This window comes from Tamandua tetradactyla, chromosome 20 (assembly GCF_023851605.1).
Source record: "Tamandua tetradactyla isolate mTamTet1 chromosome 20, mTamTet1.pri, whole genome shotgun sequence".
Taxonomy (NCBI): Eukaryota; Metazoa; Chordata; class Mammalia; order Pilosa; family Myrmecophagidae; genus Tamandua; species Tamandua tetradactyla.
This window is the reverse complement of record NC_135346.1, coordinates 19,444,210-19,466,113: the sequence shown is the minus strand read 5'-3', so window position 1 is coordinate 19,466,113 and position 21,904 is coordinate 19,444,210. Positions and strand designations below refer to the sequence as shown.

The following is a 21,904-nucleotide window of genomic DNA, read 5'->3' as shown; positions in this document are numbered from 1 at the left end:
ATGTGACTGTGTGATTGTGAAAACCTTGTGTCTGATGCTCCTTTTATCTACCTTAACGACAGAAAAGTAAAACATGGATTAAAAATAAATACTAGGGGGAACAAATGTTAAAATAAATTTAGTAGATTGAAATGCTAGTGATCAAGGAAAGGGAGGGGTAAGGGGTATGGTATGTATGAATTTTTTTCCGTTTTCTTTTTATTTCTTTTTCTGAATTTATACAAATGTTCTAAGAAATGATCATGATGATGAATATACAATTATGTGATGATATTGTGAATTACTGATTATATATGTAGAACGGAATGATCAAAAGTTAAGAATATTTGTGTTTGTTGTTACACTTTTAAAAAATAAAAAATTCATAAAAAAAGAAGGAAGTCATGGTGCATATGACACATGGATGAACCTTGAGGACATTATGTTAACTGAAAATAGACACAAAAGGAATAATATTGTATGATCTCACTAATATGAACTAAATATAACTAGAAAGCTTATGGTGTTAACATCAAGAATATAGGTCACCAAGACAGAATAAAGGCAGAGAATGGGGAACTGATGCTTAATTTGTGCAGAACATGTAAAAGAGTTGATTGTAAATGGAGGTGATGGTAGCATAGTACAGTATGTACAATTAACAGCAGTGATATGTGGATATGATTCTGTTTGAAAGGGAAAGTTTAAGGCTGTGTATGTCATTAGAAGGTAAGCCACAGGATGAAATATAGGACCCTCTTGAGGATGAATATATTCTAGAATTGACTGTAGTAACAAATGCACAACTCTGTGAGTACACTAGAAGACAGTGTACTCATGTATACTTTAGATGGATTGCATGACATAAATTTATCTCAACAAAACTGCTTTAAAAAAATTACAATGGTTCTGTAAATAGTTCAAGAATTACTAGAGGTTCCAAGGAGAAAGAACTCCAGAAATAGTTACCGGATGAAATACTTGACCATAGCATAAAATACTGCTATAAAAAATCCTTTTATTTCAAAAATTGATATTTGTAACTGTCCAAAATAAAAATTCATGGTACAGAACTGAAAGTTGTTTTGATAATTAAAAAAAAAAAAAGGAAAACACAACAGCAACCACTACCAACCATCCTTGCATAAACTGAAAGCTACAACTTATTTTTATGAGAATTTAAATATGAAGTTCCACAGCTCATAGTATTCTTTAACATTCTAGATGAAGTCTTGAGGTTAAAAGGGAAGGGAGTACATTTGTTACAGGTTGAGAATGAATCTCAGGAGACCTCTATTTGAATGTATAGATCTCTAGAGAGTCACAGTCCCCAAATCTTCAAAATAAGAGAAAAGAATTAGATAATATAATCAAGAAGCCTTCAGCTTACTTCCTTCAGGAAGTATACTTTTTCCTGCTTACCAAACTTTTGCAAAAAAGTGGAAAAAGTTTTAGTGGTACATTAAAATCTGGACAATTTATAAATAAAACACAAGTTTCTCACCTTCTGAGGTCAACTCATTTTTGACAAGGGTGTAAAGTGTAAATTAAATGGAGAAAAAGCAGAGCCTTCAATAAATAATGTTGGAAAAAATAACTATCTGCATGTAAAAGAACTAAAGTGGTCACATAAACGATACACAGAATTTTACTCAAAATAGACCAAGGACCCACTTATAAGAACTAAAATCATAAAACATACAGAAGAAAACAAGGGACATATCTCAAGTCCTGGATTTCTTAGATATGACACCAAAAGCACGAGCAACAAAAGAAAAAGTAAATTGGACTTTATCAAATTAAAATTTTCTGTGGAAAGGATATTATCAAAAAAGCAGAAAACATGACCTACAGAACGGAAGAAAATATTTGGAAATTATGTATCTGTTAAGGGTTTAATATCCAGATTATATTAAATAATTCCTACAACAACAAAAAGGCAAATATCCCAATTTCAAACTGGGCAAAATATCTATACAGATGTCTCTTCAAGGAAAGTGTACAAAAAGCCAATAAACACATGAAAAGACGCTCGGTATCATTAGCCACAAGGGAAATGAAACACAAATCCACTGTGAGAACTACTTCACACCCACCAGGATGGCTATTATTTTTTAAAATGTAAAATAACAAGTGCTGATGGGGCGGGCCACGGTGGCTCAGCAGGTAAGAGTGCTTACCTGCCATGCCCGAGGACCTGGGTTTGGTTCCAGGTGACTGCCCATGTTAAAAAAAAAAAAAAGTGCTGATGAGGATGTGGCAGAATAGAAACCCTTACACATCTTGGGTGGGAATGTTTATTACTGCTTAATACAGCAGAGTTTCTGTTTGGGGTCATGATAAAGTACTGGTGATGGATGGTAGTGACAGTAGCATGACAATATGACTGCAATTGATGCCAATGAATTGTATATTTAAAAATGGGTAGACGGTCATGGTGACTTAGCAGGCAGAGTTCTTGCCTGCTATGCTGGAGACCCAGGTTCGATTCCCAGTGCCTGCCCATGCAAAAAAAAAAAGAAAAGAAAAAAAGGGTATAATGGAAAAGTGTATATATGTTACCACAATAAAAATTTAAGAAACAAAAACATGTGCTGCTGAGGGATTTGAGTGCTTGGATAGCCAAAAACAGTTCAAAAAGTTTTATTTTACTCAAGTTTCTCTCTTCCTCCTAAGATTAAATCCTGCCTCCATATAATAAAAGTAAGATGAAAGTGTATTTAGCCACCCAATAACAATGTTTTATCCTTACTCATCAGGAAAATATGACCAAAATTACTTGACAGTAATTTATCAAAGCATACTCAAATGGGCTCAAACATCCACAAACATTAAACGTAATTCTTACAAATAAATAATATATAGATGACCATGTTTAAAGAAGTTATACTGCATTCTAAAATTGATTTATTGTGGTGATGAATGCACAACTATGTGACGATAATGTCAGCCACTGATTATATACTCTGATGGATTGTACGGTATAAATATATTGATACAATGGTGTTTCAAAAAGTTATGAAAACCCCCCCACCTGTGCCAATTCCTATACATCATATAGTAACATATACACAAAGCAAAGAAATAAAAAAGCTATAGTTTTCAAAGCACTCTTCAATAAGTAGTTACAAGACAGATCCCAGAGTTTGTCACGAGCAACTACATAATCCTCTCATATTTTTCCTTCTAGCTGCTCCAAAATACAGGAAGCTAGAGGGCTTAAATATTTTTTTTATCATCACAATAGACTATTTCCCTTCTTTTTTTGTGAAAAATAACATATATACAAAAAGGTATAAATTTCAAAGCACAGCACCACAATTAGCTACAGAACATATTTCAGAATTTGACATGGTTACAATTTCACAATTTTAGGTTTTTACTTCTAGCTGCTTTAAGATACCGGAGGCTAAAAGAGTTATCAATTTAATGATTCAGCATTCATATCCACTTGTTAAGTCCTACTTAACTCCACCATCACCTTTGATCTTTCCATCCCTCTCCTTAGGGGTGTTTGGGCTATGCCCATTTTAAATTTTTCATATTGGAAGGGTCTGTCATTAATATGGGTAGGGAGATGGAACTATCTGATATTCTGGAATATAGGAAAATATAGGAAACATATTTTCCCTATATTTAAAAAATTATTTTAATTCCTATTTCTATTTGATTTTTTATTTCGTATTTCTTATGTTTAATTTTCTCTCCCTTCCATGGGCACGAGTCTGAGTTCATTCCTAATATATTATCTTATCTCCTCACTCCAGGGCCTATTACTGCTGAGGTGTGTTTTTAAAAAACATTTTATTTTTATTATTTTACTATTATATTACTATTTTCTTCTGTGTGCATACACCAGGAATCAAGTCCAGGACTCCCAGGCACCCCCACCTAGCTTTTAATAGACCCTCAAGGAGAATTATATCTCCTACATGAGATCCGGTCTTGATTTGGTAGGGAATTACATAAACCAAGTGCAAAGGGGAATCTTCAAGGCAAAACCAAGTAAATACAAAACTTTAGATGAGGGAAAGAAACTAACTTGCAAAATAACATTAGGACAAACACATGCCCCGAACACAACAGAAAATCACAAAACACATGAAGATCCAGGCAGAAATGGCCTAGCCAAATGAACAAATCAAAACACTTGAGGGGACAGAGAATACAGAACTACTACTCAAGGATATTATAAAGAAATAAAGGATATCAGGAGGACACTAGAAGAGCATAAACAGGAATTAGAAAGATTAAACATAAAAATGGCAGTTTCCACAGTGATGAAAGATACAGTAGACCAAATTAGAAATATACTAGAGATACATGATAGTGGATTCAAAAAAGGAAGAAAAAGCGAGTTAGAAGACAGAACAAGTGAAGGAGAACACACCAAAGAAGAAATGGCAAGAAAGATGGAAGAAATGGAACTGGATCTTAGGGAAATGATGGACAACAAAAGGGGCATAAATATAAGAGTCACTGGTGTCCTTCAAGAAGAGGAGTAAAGAGCTGAAAAGGTTAAAGATATAATTGGGGAAAACTTTGCAACTATTATAAAAGACAGAAATATGTAAATCAAAGAGGCTCAATGAACCCCAAATAGAATAAATCAAAATAGGCCTACTCCAAAATACGTATCAATAAAACAATCAAATGCTAAAGAGAAGCAAAAAGTCCTGAGAGCAGCACAAGAAAAGCGATCCACTAACACCTCAGAAAACATAAGACTGAATTCTGACTACTCTATAGGCACAGTAAAGGTAAGGCAATGGTATGATATATTTAGGATCCTGAACAAGAAAGGCTCCTAGCCAAGAATTCTTCATCCAGCCAAGATGTCCTTCAAAATGGAGGGAGAGATTAAAATCTTCAAAGGCAAGCAAAGACTGAGAGAACTAGTCAACAAGAGACCTGTCCTATAAGAAATACTAAAGGGAGTCCTGTCAGCTGAAAAAACACAGGAGAGAGCGGTCTAGAGGAGGGCACAGAATACCAATTCTGAGTACCAATAAGGGTAATTTAAAAGATAAAAGGAGAAATTGGGAAAAGGATATATAGATCTGACAACTAAAAACTAAGGTAAGATGGTAGATTCAAGAACTGCTTTCAAAGTAATAACTTTGAAAGTTAATGGACTAAATTTACCAGCTAAAAGATACAGATTGGCAGAATGGACTAAAAAACATTATCCATCTATCTGCTGCTTACTAGAGACATATCTTAGACCCAAGGACGCAAATAGATTGACGGTGAAAGAATGTAAATAGATGTTCTATGCAAAGATGTAACCAAAAGAAAGCACGAGTAGCTATACGAATATACATATAAAAAAAAGACTTTAAATGTAAAGATGTCATATGAGACAAAGAAGGATACAACATATTAATAAAGGGACAATTCAACAAGAGGAAATAACAATCATAAATGCTTATGCTCCTAATCAAGGAGGTCCAAAGTACATGAGGCAAACACTGGCAAAACCGAAGGGAGCAATAGACAGTTCAACAATAATAGTAGGAAGACTTCACACACTGCTCTGTACTATAGTTAAACTAGTAGAGGATGAACAAGGAAATAGAGAACCTAAACAACATGATAAATGAATTAGACCTAATAGACATATATAGATCATTATATCCCAAAGAAAAGGGGTACGCATTTTTCTCTAGTGTACATGGAACATTCTCCAGGATAGAGCTATGCTGGGACACGGAAATGAATCTTTATAAATTTAATAAGATTGGAATTATCCAAAGCAGTTTATCTGACCACAACAGAATGAAGCTGGAAATTAATAATCACCAAAGAAAGCTTTCACCAAATATAAGGAGAGTGAAAAACACACTCTTAAATAATCAGTAGGTCAAAGAAGACACTGCTTGAGAAATCAGTAAATATCTGGAGACAAATAATAATGAGAATACAGCATATCAGAACTTCTGGGGAGCAGCAAAGGCAGTGCTTAGAGTGAAATCTATTGCTCTAAATGCCTATATTAAAAAATAAGAATGAGCAAAAACCAAGGACTTAATTGCTCACCTCTAGAAATTAGAGAAAGAACAGCAAACTAACTCCAAAGCACATAAAAGAAGAGAAACAACAAAGATTAAATTAAGAAGTATATGAATTGGCGAACATCAATAGAAAGAATCAGCAAAACAAAAAACTGATTCTCTGAGAAAAATCAATAAAATTGATGGACCCCTAGCTAGACTGACAAAGAAAAAGAAAGAGGACACAGATTTAAAAACTCAAGAAATGAGAGGGAGATTGTTACCATGGATCCTGAAGAAATTTAAAAAAAGGAATAATATGAATTATATGTCAACAAACAGAAACTTAGATGAAATGAACAAATTCCTAAAAAACACATTAACTTCCTATAATGACTCATGAGGAAATAGAAGATAACAACAAACCAATTACAAATAAAGAGATTCAGTCAGTCATCAAAAATCTTCCCACAAAGAAAAGCCCAGGAACAGAAGGTTTCACAGGTGAATTTTATCAAACATTCCCAAAAGAATACCAATTCTACTCACTCTTCAAAAAATTGAGGAAAAAATAATGTTACTAATCATTTTATGAAGCTAAAATCACTCTAATATAAAAAAAACAGACAAAGATACTATAAGAAAGGAAAACTACAGACTAATCTCCCTAACAAACATAGATGCAAAAATTCTCAACAAAATACTTGAAAATTGAATCCAGTGACACATTATAAGAATTATACATCATAACCAAGTGGAGTTTATACCAGGAACACAAGGATGGTTCAATACAAGAAAATCAATCAACATAATACAGCACTTTAACAAATCAAAAGGGAAAAAATCACAAGATCACATCGATTGATGCTGAAAAAGCATTAAACAAAATTCAGCATCCTTTCCTGATAAAAACACTACAGAATGTAGGAATCAGAAGAAACTTCCTATTGTTTGTTTTCTTAAATTAAAAAAAAAGAAAAAGAAAATTCCTCAATATCAGAAAGGACATATAAAAAAACCCATTGCCATCATCATACTTAAAGGTGAGAAACTGAAAGCATTCCCCCTAAGACTGGAACGAGACAAGAATGCCCACTGTCACCACTATCATTCAACACTGTACTAGTGTCTTACCGGAGTGATTAGACGGGAGAAAGAAAAGGCATCCAAATAGGAAATAAAGAAGTAAAACTGCGATTATCTGCAGATGATATGAACCTATACTTGGAAAACTATGAGAAATCTATGACTGAGCTACCTGATCTAATAAATTCAGCAAAATGGCAGGATACAAGATTAATGTGTACAAAAATCAGTACTCTATACACAAATAATGACCTATCTGCGGAGATAACTGAGGAAAAAAATCCATTCAGAACAGTAACCAGAACAATCGGGTATCAGGAATAAGACTAAAATGGACGTGTACACAAAAAACTACAGAACACTGTAAAATGACCTAAACAGATGGAAAGACATTCCATGCTTATGCATAGGAAGATGCCATTAAAATGTCAATTCTACAAAGTCCCCTTGGGGGAATGGTGAGAAAGGGGGAAAATTCAACTTCCCCAACTGGAGAATTCTTGATATTCTCACAAGCAGTGGGGACAACCGAAGAAATAGTCTGAGCCCCCAATCTTGGGGTTTGTTCATATGAAACTTAACCCTGCAAAGGGTAGGCTAAGCCTACTTAAAATTAGGCCCAAGAGTCACCCCCAAGAGGACCTCTTTTGTTGCTCAGAAATGGCCTTTCTCTCTCTCAGTCAACACGACAAGCAAACTCACTGCCCTCCCTCTTCTCTACGTGGGACATGACTCCCAGGGTGTGGACCTTCCTGGCAATGTGGGACAGAAATCCTAGAATGAGCTGGGACTCGGCACTAAGAGACTGAGAAAACCATTTCGATCAAAAGGGGGAAGAGAGAAATGAGACAAAATTAAGTGTCAATGGCTGAGAAATTCCAAACAGAGTTGAGAGGTTACTCTTATGCATTAAATACATATCACCTTTTTAGTTAAGGTGTTACAGAGAGGCTGGAGGGAATTGCCTGAAAATATAGAGCTGTGTTCCAGTAGCCATGTTTCTTGAAGATGACTGTATAATGATATAGCTTTTGCAATGTGACGGTGTGATTGTGAAAACCTTGTGTCTGATGCTCCTTTTATCTACCTTAACAACATACGAGTAAAACATATGGCATAAAAATAAATAATAGGGGGAACAAATGTTAAAATAAATTTAGTAGATTGAAATGCTAGTTATCAATGAAAGGGAGGGGTAAGGGGTATGGTATGTATCAATTTTTTCTCTTGTTTTCTTTTTATTTCTTTTTCTGAATTGATGCAAATGTTCTAAGAAATGATCATGATGAATATACAACTATGTGATAAAAAAAGAATGTTCATATTGTATGTTGATTTTGTTACTAAAAATTTTTTTTAAATGTCAATTCTACCCAAATTAATCTACAGATACAATGCAAAACCAATAAAAATCACTACAACCTTCTATGAATGAAGACTTGGGAAAGCTAGTTATCAAATTCATTTGAAACGGAAAGAGACACCAACAGCTAAAGGTATCCCCCCAAAAAAAGCAAAGTGGAAGACTAACACTCCTGTCTTTAAAGTTTACTATAAAGTCACAATGACCAAAACAGCATGGTACTGGCACAAAGACAAACGTGAATCAAATCAAGAGTACGGCAACAGACCACCAAATCTATGCAGAACTGATCTTCCATCAGGCCCCCAAATCCACTGAACTGGGAAAGACGACTCTTTTCAATAAATGGACTGGAAGAATTGGATAACAATAGCCAAAAGAATGAAGGAGGATGCCTATTTTATATCCTAGACAAAAATTAATTCAAAATGGATTAAAGACCTAAATGTAACAGCCAGTACCATAAAACTTCTAGAAGAAAATGTATGGAAATACATTCAAGATCTAGTATAGGTAATAGTTTCTTAAACTGAAGAGTCAGCCAATTCAACGGGAGAAAATATTTGGAAACCACATTTCTTATGGATCAAGGCTTGATAACCTGTGTACATAAAGAAATTATACAGTTCAACAAGAAAAGAACCCACCCTTTTATAAAATAGGTAGAGGATATGAATAAATAATTTTCTGAAGAACAAATACAGATGGCTAAAAAGTACATGAAGAGATGCTCATTTTCATTAGCTATAAGGGAAACATAAAGCAAGATGACATAATGAGGTATGACCTCACACCTGTTTAACAATGGCTGCTATTACACAAACAGAAAACTACAAATATTGGAGAGAATGTAGGTAAACTGGAACACTTACTATTGGTGGGAATGTATAATGGTGCAGCTGTTGTGGAAGACAGTTTGGTGACTCCTCAGAAAACTAAATATTGAGTTACCCTATGACTTGGCAATACCAATACTCGGTATATACCCAGAAGAGCTGAAAGCAGTGACAGGAACAGACATTTGCAAACAGATGTTCATAGCAGCACTACTCAAAGTTACCAAAGGGTGCAAAAAATTCAGGTGCCCATCAACAAACGAGTGGAAAAACAAATTTGCAGCAGTAAGACGAAATGAGGTCCCTAAATATATGACATGGATGAATCTTGAGGACATAATGTTGAGTGATATAAGTCAGACACAAGAGGACAGATACTGTATGATTCCACCAGGATTCTGGTAAAGAAAATCTCAGAGGTTACACTGTAGATACACAGCAGACCTAAAGGTACACAGATGCTAGGGAAGGGGGAAAGACTACCCAATGAAGCTGAACTTAAATGTAAGGGAATGGATAGAAGTGATAATAACTAATTAGTGGGATTTTAAGTAACATTACCATATTGAAGGTGAATATGATGAAAGGGGATGCACAGTGCCATATATCCCACTGATTAAATCTATAATTATAAATAAGTTCTTGCATGAACTATTTCAAATGTTTGAAACTGAACAAAGAGTCAATAGTAGAGAAGTATAGGGGGAAAGTTAAAAATGTACATTATGGCCAAAAGGTAACAGGAAGAAATCAACAATACCACAGCACTACTGGGGCATCTAAGGGGGTGGGGAGCAAGTGACAAGAGGGTAGTTTTCATTTGATAGTTGGTGAGGCTATGTTTGTCAGCCTATGGACCAATGAAAATTGTCTAAAATTGAGCATACCGCTGTTCGTACACCAAGTGAAAATACTTTAAGACATGGTTTGTTTCTTTTTGACATTATCCATGATGTCCAATAGATGAAGGGAGCCAAAGGGTACAATGACTGAGAAGCATAATGGCAAACTGGGAAAAATTTATATGCTGGAATATGGTGCAGCTACAAAAAGGAAGAACATCAAGAGGCATGCAACAAGTACTGAATAAACCTTGGAGACAATGTGTTGCTCAAAATAAGCCAGAAAGAAAAAAAGGTCTCTCTCAGAGAATATTTATAAGAAAATTGGAGCCTAAGATTGGAAGCCTTTACAGGAACACATTTAGTTTGAAGTTTTAAGTATATATGCAGATTCTGAGACACGGAACTATATGTGTATCAGCTGGTATTCCCTGGTACTTTGAATAACTCTGACACCCAAGACCCAGAAATGTAGTGCTGCAGCCCTGAAAGTTATCATAGCTATATATAGTAACAGTTCAAGGAACCGAAAAAGAGATTAGGCCTCAATTAGAGATAAAAACAAAGCCAATCTGGCTGGGACTAAGATGAATCAGAATACAGGGTAAAAGATAATAGTGTATGCACTCTAGACCTTCACTTACCATATGAGACCAAAGGCAGAGAGGTTTATTATGTCTAGAATCTAAATTCTCTATACCATACAATCTAAATTAACCTCTCAGGATAGCTCATTTAAACAAACCAAACTCCTGGAATCCATAATGGGAGCAAGGCCTTCTGATTCTAGAACAGAATTAAGGTAATACCTGGATACATCTCAGACTATAGCAGGCTGATTTGATTTGGGGGAATAATAACGTATACATATATGTCTGACAGAAAAAGATTGGGAAGACAGACAACATTTAAGCCTGGTTATTTCTAGGTAGTTTTTATTCAACTTTTGTACATTTATGAAATCTCTAAAAATTTTATAATCAGCTTTGCTAAAAAAATATAATAAATTATTTTTTAAAGGACAAAAAAAAAATTGGTAAAAGGGTAAAAGGGTAAAAACCCTCTCCAGATTATCAATTAATTCATACCCCTATCCTTTAGTGTGGACACCCCTTCACAACATGAAAAAGTCAGAATGGACACTGCCTGAAGATCACAATAGGTGGGAGAAGGATTAAAGGAGGAGGAGGAGGTATAAGAGAGAAAATGGGATCTAGCAACGAGTATGGCTGCGGAATCACTTTATTAATATTCCATCTAGCTTCCAGTGTTCTGGAGCAGCTAAAAGGAAAAATCTGTTATGGTAGAATGGTGGCCCATGATAAACTCTGGGATCTGTCCTATAACTACTTGAAGTGTGCTTTGAAAATCATTGCTTTTTACTTTGCTATATGTTTAAAAAAATCATTAAAAAAAAAAAGAAAAGTATTGGTAGAGTCCTTTGAGGATCCAAAGAAAATATATGGAACTATTAAACTTTCCCATCTGGAAAGCTCCAGGTACCCTTCTCAACTATCGGGGATTCTCAAGAAAATAGACCAAGCCCTTGATTTTGAGGCTTGCCCTTATGAAACTTATTCCTATAGTAATAAGTTAAGATTACCTATAACAAGGCCTAAGAGCTGCTTCCAGAAAACCTCTTTTGTTGCTCAGATGTAGCCTCTCTCTTTCTGAACAAGGAAAATCTCTTTCTCTGAAAGGAAAAACATCACCCTGACCTCTATTGTGGGACTTGACATTCACGGGAGAAAGTTTCCCTGACAACGTGGAGTGTAACTCCCAGGAATGACTCTGGCCCTGGCCCCATGATGGGATCAACAACTTCTGAGCAAAAGAGGGAAAACAAGTATAATAAAATAAGGCATCAGTGGCTAAGAGAGATCAAACAGTCAAGAGAGGCTATTCTGGAGGCTACTGTTATGCAAGTTTCAGTTGGATAGCACTAATTGCCATTGTTTTCTAGACCCCAAAGGACATCACTCCTGTGACTCTTGGGAACACTTAGGGCTCAAACTGAGACTCTATAAAAAAGTTTTATAGACTGAGTTTGCTTTCATGGAAGCTATAGTCTCCAGAGGGCCAGATAAATACAGAAACCCAAAAGGACCAGTCTCTCCAAGATTATCAACCAATTACATCCCTCCACCCTTTGGTGTCAACATATCTTCGCAACATGAAAACATCTGAACAGGCATTGCCTAAAGATTCTTACAGACAGGGAGAAGGATCAGAGGAGGAGTTATAACAGAAAATAGGATTTAACGAATGAGCATGGCTGCTGAATCACTATGTTCTTGGTTCTTCTAACCTCCAATGTTTTGGAGCAGCTAGAGAGAAGAATCTGAAATACTGGAACAGTAACCCATAGTAAACTCTGAAAATCTGCTCTGTAACTACTTGCTAAAGTGTATTTTGAAAATTATTGCTTTTCTGCCTTTTCTTTGTGTAAAAATTTTTTTAAAAATGTTTTTTGAAGTTATACTGCCTCTAAGGAACAGACTACCTTTATTTTCTTTGAGAAGGTAATACTGTATTGACAGTTTAGTAGCCATCTAGCCAAAGATACTCTGAAGATGAATCAGAAGACTAGAAATTAGGGAGAAGTTACTTTTTTTTTTTTTAAAGATATGATTCACATACCAAACTATTCAATATTTTTAATATAGCCATAAAGCTGGGCAACCATCATGCCAGCAAAAATCCTGTAACCATTAGCAGTTATTCTCCATTCCCCCTAAACTCCTCAGCATGATGCAATAATTAATCTACTGTCTATCTACGGATTTTCCTATTCTACATATTTCATATAATTATACAATATGTGGTCTTTTTTTATCTGCCTTCTTTCACTTAACATGTTTTTGAAGGTTCATCATGCTACAGCATATAGCAATACCTCATATTTCTTTTCATTGGTAAAAATTTCATTGTGCTAATATACCACAGTTTCATTTCACATCCATCAGTTGATAGATATCTGACTTGTTTGCATTTTTTCGCTATTATGAACAATGCTTCTTTGAACATTCGTTCACAAATTTTTGTGTGAATATTTTCATTTCTCTTGGGTATACATTTAAGAAGTGCTGGATTATATGGTCACTCCATACTTAACCATTTGAGAAACTGCTAAAATGTTTTCCACAGCCAAGTTCTCCATTTCCCATTGTTACCAGCAATGCATGAGGATTTCAATTTCTCCACATCATTAACAACTCTTGCTATCTGTCTTTTTATTTATAACTATCCTAGTGAGTGTCAAAAGCGGTATCTCATTGTGGTTTTCATTTGCCTGTCCTTGATGATTAATGACTATGAAAATCTCTTCATGTTTCCTGGTCATTTCTCTTTGAAGAAATCTCTACTTGGATTCTTTGACCATGTTTTAATTGGGTCGTCTTTTTGTTGTGGTGTTTTAAGAGTTCTTTATATATTCTCAATACACATCTCCTCTATCAAATACATAATTTGCAAGAACTTTCTCCCATTTTGTGAGCTGTCTTTTCACGTTCTTGATAGAGTCCCTTTGATAAACAGATTTTAATTCTGATGGAATTCAATTTACCTACTTGTTTCTTTTTTGCATGGGCAGGCCCCAAGAATCAAACCTGGGTTTCCGGCATGGCAGGCGAGAACTCTGCCTGCTGAGCCACCATGAACCGCCCCTATTTGTTTCTTTTATTGCCTGGGTTTTGGGGGTAGTTTTATTTTAAGTCTCCAGGATAGCAATTTTACTATTTAAGAAAGGAATATGGTGGAAGCAAAGTAAAGGCAAACTGCTTTAGCTTACTAAAGATAATTGCAAAAATGAAATATAATGCTAGAAATCAAACACCTTTAATTAGGTTTAAGATTTTCAGTCCACTTTCAAATTTAAAGAATTTACCTAAAACAAAACCACATTATCAACTAAATGGAAATACTGACACAGGTGGACCATATGCTATGGTGGGGATAACAAAATTAGAGCCAGAAAAGCACTAGAATCAGCAAGCCTGAATATGGGTCCCCTTTGAGAACTTCCTTTAGCCTCTCATTGGATGGACTCTTCTCCATAATAGAGTTTAAAATTTCTACACCACACAGTAAAAGAGTTGTGAGGCTTAAATGAATAATAATGTATACGCACATATACCACTTTCTATGGTTTAAGTACTCGCCTTATCTTGTTTGGTACCATAATACTATAGTTAGTTACTCATATTGGACAGGTTAAATATAATAATGTCAATTGTTTTTCCCATCGCATTTATTTCCAGTATCTATCTGCTTTATTTGTAAAGCTACTCTTTGAAAAGGGCCTTACTTTATTCTTAAGGATTTAGCAAACCAAAAGCATAACATTCTTAAGAAAAAAACAGGAAGAAATAATTTTATTAGAAATTAAAATTTTATTAGCTATAATACAACCTCATACTTATTTTTTAACTTCCCTTACACAAATATTGCTAAGTATGCTTTTTACCTATTTGCTGTTACAATTTTTTGTGAATTAGTTTTGTTGTCATTTAGCAGTCTTATTAAAATATCCTCTCTATAAAATGCGGAGGGCAGTGCAACGGGGGGCTCTGTGGCAGAATTCTTGCCTGCCATGCCAGAGACCTGGGTTCATTTCCTGGTGCCTGCCCATGTCAAAAAAAAAAAAAAAAAAGCTAGGAAAAGGGGGTATGGGGAGAAACCTGTGTTGAGACAAAATGGAATAAAAAGAAAACTATTATCCAACTTGTGTAATAAGATCATCTAATAAATTATTTTAGGCAGGATTAAGCAGATGAGGTAGATATTAAAAATAAATTATATCTTCCTTGCAAGGATGAACCAATGGAAATGCAGACATACATACACACAAAAAGCACACACACACCATCATCTTCAGTATTATCTTACTTCAAGGACAACAGCTATTGTAGGAAAAAGCTCAAATATTTCACCCTCAGGAAAATACCCAGAAGGGTATGAAGGACAGGTAGAAAGGACCAAGACACAACACAAACAATGTCTAGCTAAAGAGGCTTAAAATGTAATACACCCAGAAAATAATGAGATACACACAGAACTGTATCTTTCATGGGCAAGGAAGGGCAAACACAGCCTCTTCCCTTCAGCAAAATTATCTCTGCACACAAAATAACCTTAAGAGATATATATTCATCTGTCCCATTGTTCTCCAGAGACAGACGGTTTGGCTTCATCATTCCTTTTAAATACTTACTATCATCTCCAACAGGACCAGCTGAACACTGTGCTGGGGGGTCCCGTGCCAGATCATTCAATTCCTTAAGAAAGAAGGAAGAAAATAAATTTATTCAAAATAAATGTAACTTTTATCCATTAATGTTGTTATTCTCTGTTTTCCAGGGAAACTCTTTTAAAAGTACTTGTTCAAAGGAAAAAAAAAAAAGTACTTGTTCAAAGTAAGTGAAGTAGGTTGGTGAAATTTTAAATTATTTCAGATCCTTGAATGCCAGCGTATGGTTCAAAAAGCAAATATTTTGCTTTGTTCAAAGTTCAATAGGTAGGGGGTACAAGCGTAGTTCGGTGGTAGAATATTCGCCTGCCATGCAGGAAATCCGTGTTCAACTCCCGACCTGTGCACTTCCCTGCCTCTCAACCCCCCATCCCCCCAAATGTTAATAAATGGTGCTACAATAATGGGATACTCACTTGGAAAAAGAATGAAATGTGACCACCAACCATATAGCATACCAAAAAAAAAAAGTTCAATAGATAAATAAGGTAAGGAATGTAAAAAGGTATTATATAATACAGAGCCACACAGATGGTCTTAAAATAAAAATTATATTTATTATTTTTTCAAAAAAGATTCAAGGCCAATTTTTGTACCTCAAAATGATTAGGCTAGATTTAGGACGAGCTCTTCAAGTTATAAATGTTCCATATTACATTGGGACCACCTGACAAGATACCGATATGTTTTCAATTGATGTCACTACCAGGGTTCTAATGATAGCAGGAAGAACTAAATATATAAATGTATATTTAAAAAGCTGACTAAAGTATACAAAATTCATCATAAAGTTTTATAATCAGAGACTGATCTACCTATAGCAATGCTCTACAACAAGATGCCAGTTTCCTTAGCCATTTTAAGCTTAACTAAAAGCCCACAAACCTGAGATTTGTTATTGGGTAGGGATGCCTGATTTCCCACAAGATAGGAAATCATGTAATATTTCCTTTCCCTTCAGCAGGCTTAGGGAAAGGACTGATACTAAGTTATATTTAAAAACTACAACAGCAAAAACAGTAAAATCTAATACCTTAAAAGTACAATAAAAGCTTTTAAGAATTCTATTGAATTATAAAAAGGTACTATTCCAAATACTATGTTTTTTAATCTGTAGCATATATTTGTTCTATAAGCCAGTTTCTTAAAGTTATTCTATTCAACCACCCATTTTGGGTCATCAATTATACTGTTTTAGCCATTTGTAAACTTGAAGTACAGGGCATAAAGTACAGCATCAAAGCTTTTTTTTAAAAAAAAAGGCTCAGGAATGTACTTATTTACTGTTGGTAAGGAAACCCCTCAGGAGGGCAGTGTGGTAGTTTCACAGGAGGCCAGGGGTGGGGTTGTCATATGATATTGCAACCCCATTGCCAGGTATATACCTGGAGGAACTGAAAGTGGGGAGAGGAATGGACATTTGCACACTGGTGTTTATGGTGGCAGTGTTGGGATTCGAGGTGGATGGAGGTGGCCTAAGTGTTCAATGACTCAGGAAAGGTGGGGGAAACTGTGTGTGGTGTATACATACAATGGACTACAGACTGGCTGCAAGAAGGAATGAAGTTGTGAGGCATGCAACCAGTTGAATAAATCTTAAGGACAGTATGCTAAATGAAATGTCATAAACAAAAACAAATATTATCATGTCTCACTCATATGGACTAACTATTAATATACCAATAGAGAACTGAATTTAAGAGCATGGGTTAAAAAAAAAAAAGAGCACAGGTTATCAGGTAGGGCCTAGTGTAAAGGTACCTAGATTATAAATTCTTACAGCAGTCACATATATTCAGGAGTTGTAACTGATATAAATTTAGAGATACTGAGCTATTTCTATATAACCTGGTCATTTTCTAAAACTTCGGGTAATTATGTGACACCTGAGACTCAGAGTAAGAGCACCAAAGCTATGAAAGTCTTGTGTTGCCCCATTCAGCAACTGTTAAAAAAAAAAAGCTGGAAAAGTGATCAGATTTCTAGAGATTATGAGTGAAACTGATCAGGACAGGACTAAGGTAAATCAGAATACTTGTAAAGGATGACACGGCCCATATTTTTAAACTTCAACCTCTGTGCGAGACCAAAGGGACAGATGTTTATTTGGTACAAAATTTATATTTTTGATAAGAATGAAGCTGATCAGAAGCAAAGTAATTCAGAACACAGGGGTACGGAATACATTGTTTATATTTTAGAACTTCACCTACTATTTCAGACCAAAGGAAGAAAGGTTTATTTTGTCCGGAAACTAAATTTAATCTAACTTAACTGTCCGGATAGCTCATTTAAACAATCAAAACACAGGGAGTCCAGAATAAGAATGAGGTCCTTTAATCCTGTATTGTTTAATGTAATGCCTGGATACATCCTAGAATATAGTTAAGCAGATAATCAAAAAGTACTGACAAAGTCCCTTGAGGGATGGTAGAAAAAATATGTAACTATTAAACCTTACCATCAGGGAATCCCGATACTGTGTCAAACATTACGGACACCCAAATCAATAGGCCAAGCCCTTGATCTTGAGAATTACTCTTGTGAAGCTCATGTAGGTAGCGGAGAAGCTTAGCCTACCTATACGTATGCTAGTTGCTTCTGGAGGACCTCTTTTCTTGCTCAGATATGGACTCACTCTCTCTAATCCCAACTCTGTAAGCGAAATCATTGCCCTCCCCCCTGCATAGGACATGACATCCAGGGGTGAAAGTCTACCTTGTAGCATGGGAGATGACTCCCAAGGATGAGTCTGGCCCTGGCACAGTGGGATCAACAATTCCATCCTGACCAAAAGGGGGAAAAGAAGGGTAACAAATAAGCCATGAGTGGCCGAGAGAGTTCAAATAGAATCAAGAGGCTACTATGGAGGTCACTCTCAAACAAGCTTCAGTTAGACATTGCTACCTATCATAACTTGCCAAACCCTAACCAAAACTAATTCAGCCAATCCTAAAGAACACCTAGGGCAATATATAAGATCCTACAAAAGTTCCATACACTAGGGTAATTTTCCAGAAATCTACAACCTCCAGATGGGTCCCTGGACCAGGTAACTCCTGAAACCTAGAAGGCCCATCCTCTCCAGAATATCAGCTAGTTTCATCTCCCTATCCCATATTATTGACAACAACTTCCAACATGAAAAAGTTAGACTGGCCATAGCCCAAAGACCCTAAAGAGTGGGACAGAAAGATCAAAGGTGATGGTGGAGTTATACAGAGAAGGTAGGGTTTATAACAAACAAATATGATTGCTGAATCATTAAACTGGTATTTTAGTCTCCAGTATCAGAGCAGCTAGAAATAAAAACCTAAAACTGTGGAACTGTAACCCATACCAAACTCTGAAATCTGTTCTACAACTAATTGTTGCACTGTGCTTTGAAATTTATTGTTTTATATATATGTTATTTTTCACAAAAAAGAAAAGTCAATTGTGATGATAAAAAAAATATTTATTCTTTCTAGCCTTCAATTCTGGAACAGCTAGAAGGAAACATCTGAAATGATGGTATGGTAGCCCATGACAAACTCTGCTTTGAAAACTATTGCTTTTTTCTTTCTTTGCTTAGTATATATGTTATAATACACAATAAAAAAGTTAATATATTTTTTCAGTAGCACATAATCTAATTTTACTTGTATGGTCATTTTATTTGAACACCATTAATTACATGGAATCTTGACTAGGAGTGAGATCTTGTTGGTTTGTACAGGTTAGGTGATGCCCTGATATATCCCAGAATAATGCGGTCCATGAATAAAAAACTATTTGTAAAGTCACCTTGGGGGACTGGGAGAACGGAGGAAATATTCAACTTCCCCAATCTAGGGGATTCCTGATCTTCTCAAAAGCAGTAGGGACAACTAATTTAAAAGGCTGAGCCCTCAATCTTGGGGCTTGCCCTTATGAAGCTTATTCCTATAAAGAGGAAGTTAAGCCTACTAATAATTATGCCTAAGAATCACATCCCTTCCCCCCAAAGAACCTCATTTGTTGCTCAGATGTAGCCTCTCCAAGCCAACTTGGCAGGTGAACTCACTGCCTTTCCCCTACATAGGGCATGACTCCCTGGCAATGTGGGACAGGACTCCTAGAATGAGCCGGGACCCAGCATCATGGGATTGAGAAAGTTTTCTGGGGAAAGAGAGAAATGAGACAAAATAAAGCCTCAGTGGCTAAGAGATTTCAAACAGAATCCAGAGGTTATCCTGGAGGTTATATACATTATATAGATATTCCTTTTTATTTTATGGAGTGGCTGAAGGGAAGTACCTGAATTTGCTGAGCTGGGTTCCAGTATTCCTGATTCTTGAAGATGACTGTACAACGATACAGCTTTTACAATGTGACAACGTGAAATGTGAAAAACCTTGTGTCTGATGCTCCTTTTACCCTGGGTATAGACAGATGGAGTTAAAAAAAAAAGGCTAAAAAACAAGTAACGGGGAGATAAAGGGTAAAAACTGGGTAGATAGAAATACTGTGGGTCAATGGCTATGGGATGTATGAGGGATTTTTGTTTGTTTTTTAAATTTATTTTTCTGGAGTGATGCAAACGTTCTAAAAATGAACATGGTGCAGAATACACAACTATGTGATGATACTGTGAGCCGGTGATTGTATAATATGGTTGGACTCTGTGTGGATATTTTTCAATAAAAATATTTTTTAAGAAAACTAAAAAGAGGAAGAAAAAACTCAGGGATGATGAAGATTAAATAATATTTACTTTCTCATGTACCTCAAATACTCAGGTATAATGAAGATTAAATAATATTTACTTTCTCAAGTACCTCAAATTTTAGATTTTGTGTCTCCGTATAACAGAGATTCTCTGCTCATCTCAAGAAAAAAATAATGGTCCACTGTATAATTCCCATTCCCAAATGCCATTTGTAATACAGGTCAGTATATCTAAAAACACTTGCTTGATTAAAATGGAAAAGTTATCTATTCTTTTTTACTGCTATCCCAGTAAGTTGCTATTAAAATATACTTTAGGGCAGACAACGGTGGTTCAGTGGCAGAGTTTTTGCCTACCATGCTGAAGACCCAGGTCTGATTCCCGGGGCCTGCCCATGTCAAAAAACAAAAACATATACCATATATATTTCTTATATATACATATAATTTAACAAGTTATTCTTAAGTCCCGCCATGTTCAATAAATGGAATTTTACTTGTGAATTATCCTTAATCTTTTACACCTTTCAAATTGAGTTACTTTTCCCCATGCCATTTGAAAGCTAAGATTTATCTAAACTGAAGATAAGATTCGTCAGTCGAGTTCATGAGCCAGTATGATACAATGAATTTTAAAAACCTAACCCAAACTTAAGCTAATAGACATTTAACACACAGTTTCAACACTTCATTGTGCAAGGCACAAATATGGACTGGAGGGAATTGGAGGGGACTGGCTACAATGGGTATGACAGGTTCTGGTGTCAACTTGCCAGGTGATGGTGCCCAGTTGTCTGGTCAGGCAAGCACTGGCCTGTTAGTGCAAGGATATTTCATGGCTGACACATTAAATCATCAGTCAGCTGAATGTAGCTGTGGCTGGTCACCTCTACCATCATCACCTAAGGGAGTGTCTCCCACAAATGAGATAATCCATTCAGTTGGAGACTTTTAAGGAAAAGAGAATTTTCACTGCTTCTTCAGCCAGTGAGCCTCCCTGGCAGAGTTCGTCAAGACCCTTCATTAGCCAGCCTTGCAGCCTGCCATTCAGATTTGGGACTCCTACACTCCCAGAGTTGCATGAGATCCTTATATAAAGCTTATATTTACAGATATTGCCTGTTGGTTCTGTTTCTCTAGAGAATCCTGACAAATACAATGGGATATAAGAAAAATTGGTAGTAGTGGTGAGGCAAAGGAAATGTTATATATTTTTTCTTACAGCTCGCATGACTGTGCATACATTTATCAAAACTCAAACCGTATACTTGAACTTGGTGAAGTTTTAATAATACATGTCAATACAGCTGTTTATTTAAGAAAGCATATATCTACTCCTCTTCATATAAGCATAAAATATCCCTGCAAAAACAATAAACTAGCTACGAACAGTTGCCTCCAGAAAAGAAAGATCGTTTTGAGGGTGAGGATGCAAACTATATATATTCCTCTTATTCCTTATGAATTTTATAACAAGTGTATGCATTGCCTATGTGAAAAAATAAATTACTGTCTGTAAATCTGGATTAAAATAAAATAGCTATTAGAAGCTATCACCATCTGGAGGGTAATCTAAATAGCGAAAACCCAGTTGGCCTGAATAAACACATAACCTAAAAAACTGATGACTCTACATCATGATGAAAACTGATACTGAGTCTTAAAATTTAACAAAGACACCGATCTACACAGAACACTTGTGCAGAAAATGTACTCTAACATATCAGGCTGTTTTGGAAAAAAAAACAGGATTAGTTCTCAAATTGTGGTGGTGAATGCTTAATTATGTGATTTTATCAAGAGCCACTGATTGTTCACTTTGGATGGATTGTATGGTGTGTGGATAAAAAAGTTTTAACAGTTAGCTT

General features: G+C 35.6%; 1 protein-coding gene across 8 annotated transcripts in view; it reads right to left on the bottom strand.

Annotated features, from left to right (window-relative positions):
• UBE2D2 (ubiquitin conjugating enzyme E2 D2) overlaps positions 1-21,904 on the bottom strand; it is a 90,540-nt gene that overhangs the window by 20,766 nt on the left and 47,870 nt on the right. For 5 of the 8 annotated variants that reach the window (XM_077138637.1, XM_077138636.1, XM_077138638.1 and 2 more), the window contains one exon: positions 15,312-15,375. In XM_077138637.1, the coding sequence (XP_076994752.1) occupies positions 15,312-15,375 (64 nt within the window). Of the gene's footprint in view, positions 1-9,068; positions 10,690-10,743; positions 11,652-11,702; positions 14,727-15,311; positions 15,376-21,904 lie in introns of those variants that run through there. The other 3 variants (XM_077138642.1, XM_077138640.1, XM_077138641.1) reach the window with 3 other exon arrangements.